Source organism: Drosophila kikkawai, chromosome 3R (assembly GCF_030179895.1).
Source record: "Drosophila kikkawai strain 14028-0561.14 chromosome 3R, DkikHiC1v2, whole genome shotgun sequence".
Classification (NCBI taxonomy): Eukaryota; Metazoa; Arthropoda; class Insecta; order Diptera; family Drosophilidae; genus Drosophila; species Drosophila kikkawai.
The window spans coordinates 19,771,437-19,783,767 of NC_091731.1; the positions used below are offsets into that span (position 1 = coordinate 19,771,437).

A 12,331-nucleotide genomic window follows, 5' to 3' on the forward strand; every position below is an offset into this window, starting at 1 on the left:
ACAAACTTGGGGACTTTCATCAGGTCTTTTCTAAAGGGATACAGACGAGGGTGCAATAATAACTATGAAAAATTTAAAAATAAATATATAACTTTAATATAAAATAAATTTAATTTAGTGAATAAGGATAAGGATCATTGCAAATTGACTTGGCAAAATAAGATACATATTTCTTAAAATGTATTATTAATTAAGAATGTTTACATTAAAGCCTAAGAAGTCTATACAATGTAAGAAATTGTTTAAAAAGCTAGGAAGATGTTTTTAAAAATTCACTTTTATTTATTTATAATTCTTTCTCCTCAAAGTACTACTATTTCAAACACAACTGTTAATCTCTTTCACTTTTCCCCACTCTCGATTGTAGTCTTTTTTTTTAACAAAGATGAAAAGCATTAGCTTTCCCCCAAAGTCTTGAGTTACAGTTGCCGGGAATTGACAATAAGTGGCATAAATTTTAAAATTTTATTTTTATCGCATTGCGATTTTCTTTTCCCCGCTTTTCCACCGCCATGTCTGTGTGTGTTTGTGTGCGTTTTAAGTCACATTTAAGATACTTGGCTGGCATTATTGACTTTCGAGTTGATAAAGTGCCATAAATGTCACCCCATTAAAAGCGGGGAGCAGCCAAGGCAAGGTAAGTCAAAGGTAAAAATGCGCGGCCTCCCTGAGGGTTGCTCCTGGTTGTCCTGGCAAACGAGTGGCTGAGAGGGCAGAGAGAGAGATGGCGGGAGATAAATGCGGTTGCTTGCCAGGATAATGCGCCTCAACTCAATTGGGAATTTCGAAAGTAAAGTTGAATTTCATGTTCGGCTGCGGCAATTGTCACAGATGGTTTAATTGAAGTAATTACATATGAAATCCGTCAGGATTTGCCCCTCTCACCGGCTCTCCATCCCCTCGGCCGCCTCTGTCTCTTATGACACTTTCCGTTTATTATTTTATTATATTATCATACACTTAGCAGCAGGAGCAGCATCATAATCATAATCCAGCCATTTGGGGTTTGGCGGAAAAGGGTTAATTGAGTTGTTGTTTGCCTTTTGTTTTATCTGCTTTTCCCGCCTTCCCAACTCTCTCCTTCTAATGAGCTAATGACAACTGCGTGTAATTATTTTCACCAACACCGGAAAACCGGAAAGGTAAACACGTAGCATTTTATGTGGCTTTTCGCCTTTTTTTTGGCTATATTTTATGAGCCTTTTCAGGGTTTTTGAGAGCCTGTTAAACTGGTTGCCCCTGGGGTAGGGGTTCTGACCTATTCCCGTGAATCATTTTTGAAAGCTGCTGCACAGCTAAATATAGTAAGTTGAACAGAATTTTCCTATGGATTAAGCAAACATTTTAACAGCAATTATATTGGGTTTATTTATTATCGATAAGTTCATCTGAGCAAACAATGGTGCTCCCAGAGACCTATAAAAGCTGAGCACAGCAGCCTAAGCTCCAAGCAGTGGCTGTATTCCCATACTCTGACCCATATCCTTTTAGAGATGTTCAGTCTAAAGCTCCTTCTTGTGGCAGCAGTCCTTGTGGGCGTGGCTCGAGCCACATTTATCATACAGCCAGTGCCTCAGAAACCGGTGGAGACGTCCACCAATTGTAAGATCTACCTGCGGAATCTTAGCTGGGCTCTCGAGGATTGCGTCTGCCGATGCTTTCAGAACGAATGTTTAATGGCAGAGAGGAGCGCTGAACGGGAGAAGGCTGGCCAGACTCGTAAGATTCAGATCAATAAGACTTTGCCAAATATCCTTTAAAACTCAATTTCTCTTTTAGCTCTTGTTCCCGTTTCTGAGGAGGTTTGCAAGAAGTTCAAACAGAAAAAGTGCCTCCCCGGATGGCCTGTGGTGGCCTACTTCCCTATTCCCTCACCCTGCGGCTGCAATGGCAAGCCAGGAAGCCTCGAGATCAAGAAATTTAAGAGTTTGTGTCTACTAAACAAATACTCAATGGAGTGTTCGAAACGTAAGAAAGTTTACATAATACTTAACAGAAAATATAAACTAATTATTACCTTTATATTATAGCCTACATCAGCGTGTCTAAGTGCTAAGATCTTCCAAAAAAATCTACTGCAAGTGCTGAAATCCAGAGACACCTTCGCTTATTTTACAATTCTTAAATATAAATAAATATAAACACTGTAGAAGTGTTCTACATATATTCTTAAAGGCTGTCTCAACAATGCCTAAAACTTGACTTTTTAAAGCATTTTATTTTAAAAATATATTTTAGTTTTAAAAAGCCTGTTTTTAGGGGAAACCAAAAGTAAAAGCTTTGGAGTTATTTGCCATTTTCGGTCAGCCAAGGTTAGGTAAACATGTAAACATATATTCGCGTGCAGCTTAATGCGCACGTTCTGCAAACATTTTGGGATATAAATATATGGGCTTCTATACACCAAGTCAACGAAGCTGATATAAAAAGGCAATCATGAGAATATTTTGGAACAGTTTCAATCGTAACCACTTAAAGACTCAGTTTTTGATATTTTGAAAAATATGATCAGCTTTAAGTTGCTAATTTTGGTTTTGGGTGTTGTTAGAATTTCTTCTGCCAATAAATTGATAGCACCCAAACCCGAACCAGAACCAGAATGTGAAAATGAGGAGGAAACTGAAAATCCAGAGGAACCTGAGGATGAAGAGGTCCCCGAAGATGAAGAGGAACCTGAATGTGAAAAAGACCCTGATGATGAAGAGAAGCCTGAAGATGATGAGGAGCCTGAAGATGAAAAGAAGCCTGAAGAAGTAGAGGAACCTGAAGAGGAACCTGAAGAGATGCCTGAAGAAGTAGAGGAACCTGAAGAGGAACCTGAAGAGATGCCTGAAGAAGTAGAGGAACCTAAAGAGGAACCTGAAAATGAAGAAGATCCTGATGATGAAGAGGAGCCTGAAGATGAAGAAGACCCTGATGATGAAGAGAAGCCTGAAGAAGTAAAGGAACCTGAAGAGGAACCTGATGAGATGCCTGAAGAAGTAGAGGAACCTAAAGGGGAACCTGAGGATGAAGAAGATCCTGATGATGAAGAGGAGCCTGAAGATGATGAGGAGCCTGAAGATGAAGAGAAGCCTGAAGAAGTAGAGGAACCTGAAGAGAAGCCTGAAGAAGTAGAAGAACCTGAAGAGGAACCTGAAGAAAAGCCTGAAGTAGTAGAGGAACCTGAAGAGAAGCCTGAAGAAGTAGAGGAACCTGAAGAGGAACCTGTACTACAGACCATAACTCCAACTAAATGCGAAGACGATTCCAATCCATATTATAGAAACTACCAGTGGGCACTCCAGGATTGTCTCTGCCGACCATTCCAAAACGAATACTTCATGAAAAACGACAACACTGAGAGAATAAAGGATGGTAACACCCGTAAGTCAAAGTCGCACTTTAATTTATTAAATGAATATTAAAATGTTATAAAATAATTTAACAGCTTTTGTACCCGTTACCGAAGAGCTTTGCAAGAACTTCATTCCCCTCGAGTGTTCTGCGGGATTCCCCGTCGAAGCTCTATTCCCCATACCAGCTGCCTGTGGCTGCAATCGAAAGCCAGGATCTATCTCCACCGAGCGATTCAACAGCCTGTGTCACCTGCTCAAATTCTCAGCTGAAAACAGAAAGCGTAAGATATATATTTTAGGAAAATTCATGAGTTATACTGATATAATTTATATATTTATAGCCTTCTTGAGTTATTCGTATTGCTGGCCCTTTTCAAAGTGAAACGGAAATTTTTCTAAAATTCATATTCTGGCATTTTTATTAATATAAATTTTATTGACGAAATGGTTTATGTGTTAAAGATTTGTTATTTTGTATCATAATTGTTATAAATAAAATAAAAAGTAAAGATATTAAATGGTTATTATAATGCTTAACTTGGATTTCTCTGAAAGCAACTCTAGCAAAACATGGCTAAGTACATAAAAAAACATATTTAAATCTATCATTTTTGTAGTTTTAAAAAATGAAGTTGTAAATATCATTCACCTTGAATTACTTTTAAATACAAACTCAAATGGTATTGCATATGTTGTTGACCCAAAATATTTACTTAATAAATTAATCAGTAAAAATAACCCATAAGCAGCAACTGCTCAAATAAAACTTTGCCTCTCAGTATTACCTATAAAAAACCACTGATCAATGCCAAAGCCAACATAATCCCATTGAAATACAGTCGCCAAATATGTTCCATATCAAAGTGTTCGTCCTGGTGGCCATCGCCATTTGCCTGGTCCAGAGTTGTTCTGTCCAGGAACCAGAACCGGTCAAGAGCGGGTGTAGCAAGTCCGAGTGCTCCGCCTGTGGCAAGCCCGAGGGATCCTGTGGCTGTGTCAAGAACTGCGGCTGTGGAGGACGTCCTCGACGTTCTCCCTGTTCCTGTGGCGGTTGTTCAAGAACTGAGCCCGAAAACCAGGTGGGATCAATGTTGTTAACTCAAGTTTTTTAGGGCTCAACCCCTGTTTTTCCATATTTCAGCCGGGGGGATTCATTGCCAACAAGGATTCATTGTTTTTTAGAAATTATTTGCTTTTCCCTTTTATTAAAGTGTTGCTGTTACCTCTCGTCGTCAAACTTTCATCTTTTCTCGCACTTTGTGCGCTCAATTGTGAAGGGAGCGCTACAATGAGCAGACAATCATTTTCATTGCATTGATCACTTTTTTATTCATATCCGTTCACTCGTTGGCAAAGTAATTTCTTTGTTCTTTCCGCCATGCTTTCTTGATTTCCCCAGTTCCAGGTCCGCAGAGCGAAACAAAAGAAAAAGTAATCATATCCGGGGCCCCAGTCCTTTCCCCCCCACTTGCTCGTTCTTTTCTACGTCTGCCGGTATTCCATTTCATTTCCCTGACTTTGGATTTTACAGTATTTATAGCAGATACCTAGAGGTCAGAGCCTGGAGCCCACCTGGACGCAGAGTCGCGGCCGCAGGAGATGGCCGCCTAATAACCCTAAAAGCCTTATCGAGTCATTTAGTATGAAAACAAGCAATTAAAATGATGAATATGCAATAAACGTGGATTGTGTATGCAAACACACACTCGCACACAACCACTGCCTCCCAAAAATAAAGGACAATTCCTTGTGCCGCATACATTTTATATGCTAATGAGCAGCGGCTCACAAAAATGAAACTGTCGAAATTTTTGGGGAAATAAAATAAAAAAAAAAGGGAAAAGGCGAAAGGCAACATACATTTGCCTAATGAAAATAGCGCCATTAAAATGGGAAAAACAACTTTAGATACCGAAATTCGAAACACGGCGGGTTTTGGCAATTAAAAGGATACGAATGGAACAAGCTCCTATCAACTCCCCGCTGACTCTGGAGGACTGGAGGACTACGCATGGGCCATATACACTCTCCGTGATCGTCTAGCAAATTAGAGATTAGCACGCATGTGTCGTCCTTTTCGAGTCCTGCCAGCGAACTCCTGGTTCATTGACCGCCAACGTCGGGGCAATAAAAGTAAACGACTTTGAAAAACTTGGCGGCCAGTTTTATAACTTAACGAATTAGAGCAATTTGGGCTGGCGACTATAAAAACGTCCGGAAAACCGCAGAGAGAGGTATGTTGAAAATATTTTCCAAAAATTTTCAACGGCGCGTGCCGGCTCAGGTAAAAACTCTGGCTAAAGCCAGGGGTGTGTTTAATAAGCCACGACGAGAACGAGGATGGGCATTAGAAGGAGGAGGGGAGGATCCATATCAGTGGAAAATTAAATGCATTTCGAGGACTGAACAATCAAGAGGGAATTGGGAATAGCTAGGGCGAGAGATGGAAATGTGGCAGACACACCCATGCACTGTTCAAAATATTGTGGAATATTTATAAGGAAGTTATAGAATTTTAAGACTGCTTTAAGACAATTATATCTTCCTAACTCCTCTTTCTCTTTGAATGAATAACTTTTTTTTAGTAAATAAAATTAATTTAATTCCATTGAATACAAATATTTTTCTCTGTGATCATTGCCACAAGTCGGTTGCATCTTGCTTCGCAAACATATTAATTAATATGAGGCCTACGCGCCTGCCAGTTGTCAGTTCATCAGATGCAACTCGGGTCAACTCGGGCCGGGTCAACAGCTTAATTATATTGCGCCACTCGTACAGGGATAATTATGCATGTGTTTTGCATTTGCAAGTCGAATTTATTATTTGTTTCTCGAATTGTTTGACCACTCCGCCCACGGCCCCGCCCCGCTTTAATTTGATAATTGCGATTGCGTGTGCACATGAATATACATACATATATGTGTATACATATGCGGCTCGTTAGTCCGTCTGATGGGTTAATTGGCCTCTAATTTGTTGCAAATTTACCGCGGGGCTAATATAGTGTCGACAATGTGTTCGAATTACAATTACATCGGTGACCGTCGCATAATGCATTAAGATTTAAACGCAATTTAAATTCGATTTGCATTAGCGTTGGGAGAGAGTTTTGGCACGAGTCTCAACCGGAAAACTTGCCAAAGCCAAATAAAACGGGCTGAGTGACAATTGGCTAAATGAAATTGATTGATGAGACAGTCCAAATGTAGCTAAAACTTTGACAGATTGCTCCCAGCTTCGGTACAGAAAGAACAGGACCAGGATCCAGATCCAGATGTAGATCCTTATCGGGGGCTAGTGAGTGGTGGCACGAGTCGAGCAAATATTGTGACAGAAAAGGGGTCGGTAGTCCCGAAATGTAAATGCCCGAAATTGCTATGCGTGCAGCTTATTGACATTAATGTAACAATTGTCAAAGGATTTATTAGCAGCCCGAGGGATGGGATGGCACAAGGACGAGGGTGCGGCAATTCCGGTCGACTCTAAGTGCTATCAATCATTTGATTGATATTAATGAGCTCGAATTTGCATTATTCCAATGAGGATCACATGTTTTAGTTGTTCAAAGTTTGACATTCGCCAAATGTTTGCATAAATTTCAGGCGTAATTAAGTTTGCCGAGCACGAATTTCCATTATCATTTCCCAGCCCCTACAATCGCAAATTCAATTCAAAACGACCACCGGCAAGGAAATAAATTATACACAAAAAATCCTCAAATATCAAGCAGAACCGAAAGAAAAAAACTCAAATGTAACAAGAAGATCAACAATAAAGCCACAAGAATACAAATTACCAGGCCACAAAATGCCAGACAGCAAACCGCACATCCTGGACAAATATGGCTATATATATGCTCTATATATATATATGTATGTATATACACCAGCTCTGCACTCCCTCAGTTACCCACCCAGCCATATAAATGCACAGTTTGTGATGCATATAAAAAGCGGAAAGCAAATTTGAATTTTTAAATTAGTTTTGTTAACTTTGCCCGTTGTTGTGGCGCTCAGGCAGAGCCTGGAAATGTTTAACGACTCGTAAGGAAATTGCAAAGTAAAATGTCTTCAGGAATTCCACATTTTCCGTATACGTAATAAAAAGCCAAAGGAAACCGGCAACAAACACGGCAAAGAAAAACCACAAGATGGCGTTGAGTGGGCGACTGGGTGAGTTGGGGGTGTGCTTTGGGGGTGGTTCCTTGGCATTCTGCTGAAAATGGCGAATTAAATTTGAAATTGCGGTCGGTTGTTAGAGGAAAGAGAGGCCACTACTGGGTAAAAACAGTAAGAGAGACAGAGAGAGAGAGTAGAAAAAGGAAAATGTCACAGCAAGTTGAGGTAAAAGTTGCGTCTGGCATTGCTTTTGTTGTGTAAAATATGGAAAAATGTCTCCTTGCCGGATAATGTGCGCTCAAGGTATGCGACTGCTGCTTATGCATACCAAATGTGTGTGACGACCCCAGTGTACTAGCCCCTCAGCCCCCTAAGAACCCCCAACACCCCACCCCTCCACAGTGCCATATGAAGCGGCAGCAAGTTTATTTGTTTTGTCAGTCGGTGCACGCAGCTTGGAGACCAGTTGATGGCTCGGAAAATAAGCTCAGGGCTTTGTTGGCTCTCCTCCTGTCGCCTCAACTCATTTGAAATGCAAAGCAGCACTTTGGAAAAAAGGAAAACAAATTAAAATGATATTATATGCACCTCATCCAGCTGTAATATCGAATTATAATTTACGGCATTATGCCAATCAAATTCAGTAAAAACATTGCTCATCGTGGGATATTTTCATAATTATACAAAAATATATGTAATTGAGCTTATTATAGCAGCACAAAGGTTAATTATATTTAACTTTTTTTGTATAAAAAATAAATGTATTAAAAGTAATTGGGGGAAGATTGTGATATTATATTACCACAGATATTTTTATTTTGGGTAAATATCTGTTTACTTACAGTTATTATATTTTTAAAATATTTCTCTACAAAAAAAGACTAATATTTAATAAATAGAACCCAAAATATTATTTTTCATAGCTTTTTTCTCTATTCACCGCATTACCAATACAAAATATATGTAATAAATGTAAAGAAATAAAAATTAAATGATGGCCAATCAGTACAAAGAGAAGACCTCCAAGAGGACACACACTGGGACACACACACACACACATGGCTATCACAAGTCAGAGCAGACAGCAAAAAGATAACACGACAAATCGCAGAAAAAAGAAAACGAAAAGAAGGACTTTGTGCAATTTATTTTGCCAAGTAAAATTACTTGTCGCCTGGAGGGACAAAACTGACGCATGAGCGGGGATCCCCTGGACTTTCGGGGGAAAAGGACACACTGCTCTATATGCTGGCGGTGGGGGTAGGTGTTTGCAGTGCTCAAATTGGACGAACAACAACAAAGGCGATGGCACACTCAAAGTGAACGCCATGTCACGGAAAATATTAAAATTAGCATTAACATGTTTCGTTTCGTTTCGTTTGTGTGCGGCAAGGAATGCTCCTGCTGCTGCTGCTGCAGCATATATATTTTGCCTTTGGTGCGAAATGTTGCAATCAAAAATTGGCTGGCAACCGTCGTCCTTCGTCCCTTTTTCGCCGCAGAAAAGATGAAAGGCGCCGGTTGGAATGGAGCGGGCCATAAAGTGAAATCCGGAAAACTTTTGATGCTGTTTGCCACTTTTCACATTTCCCTGTCAACATTCGTCCTGCCCCACAGTGTGCTCCTTTTCATTTAAACTTTTTTGTTTTCTTCCTTTTTTTTCTGAACTGTTTTTGATTTCGCAACGGGTCGAGGACATGTATATTTTGGCATTTCTCTCTCTCGGTTTGTCAGTCAATTTCTTCAGATTCCAGTTGATAAAAACTCTGATTGGCTCCGGTTCGTGGCTAAGAAATTATCATATTCTTACAGGGGAAAAATAAATGGTGAAAGGAAAGACTATTATTATATTGCCTGAAAATTATAGCCAGAATAATAATCAACTAATTATGATATATATCACCATATATAACTTCAATTTTGTCTTGATTCTAATCTATATTTACTATAAAATTCAAATTTTAATGAAATTTTCTCTCTGCATGATTACTTCTGACTGAGAGACACGAGCAGCTTCTCAAGTCTGTCCCCAAGAAAGTTATCAATCTCGAGTTTTGCATACAAATGTTCGAGGTTAAAACTAATTAAATGTGAAGTAGGCGACTTGTTTCCATATCTTTTGCTGGATTCTATTTTTCATTCCATTTCGCTGTGGCACAGATTCAGGTTGGGGGCGACGGCTTGACAAATGGATGTGGGTGTCAAGGAGCTTTGATAACTCGCCAGCAATGGCTGCTCTAAACAAATGGCGCCGTCAATTTCGAGGTGTGGCCTGTCCGGAGTTGGCGTGGCCTCTCTCGCAAGGAAAAGCGGGGAAAGCCGGGGGGAAATGTACAAGCTAATTTTCATGCTCGGCACGCGCACAAATACGAATGCCAGGAGGTGGTTGATTCACTTGGTTGGCTGACTGACTAGCTGACTGGCTGACTGGCGGTATTAGAGTAATTAAATGGCAAACGCAAACTTAATTGGAACGACTGTCTGACTGGCTCGAGTGCGAGGGAGCTGGCAATAAAATAAAAAAGAGTCCCCATAAAACTTAACTTGAATGGCGACCAGTTTGCGGGGCATTACTGGACATCGCCTCGCAGCGCAGTGCGTGCCTATTTATTTAACAAATTAGCATAATTGTTCACAAAATAAAATTCAACTTAAGTACAAATGATGGCCGACGCTGTTAATTAACATGTGGGTGCAGGTAGGACATCCCGGAATGGAGGAAGCGCCTGGAGAAGGCATCCCGCGGCGCAAATTAGTTGTGTACGCCAATGCTAATTGCGAAATGGCATGTCCTGCGGCAATGAAAAGCTCGCCGTGTAACTGCCCGTTGCCGGGAAAATATATGAAAATTGTTTTGACTTTAGATAAGCGACAAAGTCGACTCGGGTGGGGCTGGGTTGGGTCCTAGCCTCGGAAATGCCGTGATAGAAAGGATCCTTGCTGCCAGCGCAACGACAATCAAATTTATGGCCTGCAGTTGAAGATGTGACTTAGGCGCCACTTGCCGCGTTTAATTACCAGTCTGCAGCGAGGACTCTGCACTCGTCCGCATGGAGTTATCAAAGGGAACAGCTGGTCGAGTGACCTGCGAGATCGCATCATCATTCCAACCCAACACAATCCCAGCCCTTTGTATCCAAGGATCTGGGCTTCTGACTCCGACTGCGAGGCTTTGTGTTTGTCCATCTGAGATAAGCTTTGTCGCCAGTTTGCTGCAAACACGCAATGACAACTATGAAGTTGTCCTGCTCCGATTTCGAGTGGCAGATACCAAAGTAGATCCTGCCGCGGCCGTGTGTGTGTGTGTGTGTGTGTTCAAAGGCAGTTTTAAGCAGCAAACACAATGACAAGTGGCAACGTCATCATCATTATTGTCAGTGTCATTGTCCGGGTATTGCCTTGGACCTTCGCTGGCTTTCTGCTCGCATCCTTCGTCCTTTGCCTTTGTTTAAAGTGTTGGCCGCCACACAATTGTCGTTGCTGTTGCCATTGAAAAGTCACTGTTGCCTCGCTTATCGGGCAAGCAATTTAACAAATGGCTCAAATTATTGGCTAATATTGTTGAGCACGATAAGCGAAACTAACGGAATTGCCAAACATTATTGTCCTTAATCGAACTGGCTATTTGGTAGCACAAAGCGGAAGCGAGATATATAGAATTGGGAAATTGGGAACATAAGCGAATTAGTATACTTATTAATGCATTATGTACTTTAAATTATGTTGTGGAAATTGGCTTAAAAATTGTATTCCTTATGTACTTTTTTTTATTAAAATAAACCTTTATCCTTAAACCTGTATTACAGACAATACTTTCGTGAGTAAGCGTCAATACAGATTACAGATAATATACATAATGTATGAGTACTTACCATGGTGCTCCAGAAATAAATAAAGGTATCTAAATAAATATTAAATATTTGCATATATACATATGCTATTTCAAAGGAACCGAATGTAGTATTAATTGATTTATTTAGGATGATAATTGTTATCTAAATCTTTTATCGTTTCGTTAAACAAATAATTTTACAATGAATAAAAAATTAAAATTTATCATAACATTTTTTTTTTAAATACTTTTATTATTCCAAATTTATTGAGATGTGTAAACATTTTTTTTATAATAATTATTAACATTAAAAAATCAGGGCTGGTGTAGAAATCACTATGGATTTGAACTCTCCTTAAACGCCGGCCAAAAGTATGCTACAAAATGTTACGCTTACCAAGGACATTCCAATATTCCCTAATTTCTACAAACCTTTTATTAAATACTGTTAAATGCCTTTTAATTAATTAAAAATAAATACCTATTTTGGTGGTTAAGTATTCACTATAATATTTATCTTGTTTATCAAAGTTCTACAGCATAAATACTATTTTAAATTCAAAAAATATACCTATTCAATCTCCATATGATAGAATTTAGTCTTGCCGCGAACCCAAGCGGTGACCTTGCTGAGCTTTCCGAGCTTTGCTAGCTTCACCGTATACGATGAGGCGGTCACCAGCCACCCCCCAGCATATGTATGTATATGTATGCCTGAGCCGCATGTGTGTGCGTTCAACTCACGCACACTGATTGCATTACCGCGCACACACATGCATCTGTGCGTTCGGCAATTATGCGACGCTAACATGTCGCCCCACTTCCGCCGGATTATGTTCGCCTGATCCGGAATCTACCACGAAAGAATGTGTACGAGTGTGTGACGGACAATACACGTGTCGCAGGCCTACAGATGCAGCGATGCTGGAACGCACACAAGGACGAAGCCCAAGACACAGGAGCAGACTCTCTACCTCCAGGCGTGCATGTGTGTGTGCTTGCGAGAGTGGCGACCTTGAGCAGGAGTCGTGTACTTAATG

At 40.2% G+C, this 12,331-nt stretch overlaps 2 protein-coding genes across 2 annotated transcripts; both read left to right on the top strand.

The window, feature by feature from the left end:
- Positions 1–1,467: 1,467 nt before the first annotated feature.
- On the top strand, positions 1,468–2,032 carry LOC108075479 (salivary glue protein Sgs-5). The gene is made up of 2 exons (XM_070287434.1): positions 1,468–1,719; positions 1,780–2,032. Exons 1-2 carry the CDS (start codon positions 1,494–1,496, stop codon positions 2,028–2,030), a joined length of 477 nt encoding a protein of 158 aa, XP_070143535.1. The 5' UTR covers positions 1,468–1,493; the 3' UTR covers positions 2,031–2,032.
- A 472-nt stretch (positions 2,033–2,504) lies between these two features.
- On the top strand, positions 2,505–3,720 carry LOC108075371 (uncharacterized). The gene is made up of 3 exons (XM_017167781.1): positions 2,505–3,366; positions 3,431–3,619; positions 3,680–3,720. Exons 1-3 carry the CDS (start codon positions 2,505–2,507, stop codon positions 3,718–3,720), a joined length of 1,092 nt encoding a protein of 363 aa, XP_017023270.1.
- Positions 3,721–12,331: the final 8,611 nt, after the last annotated feature.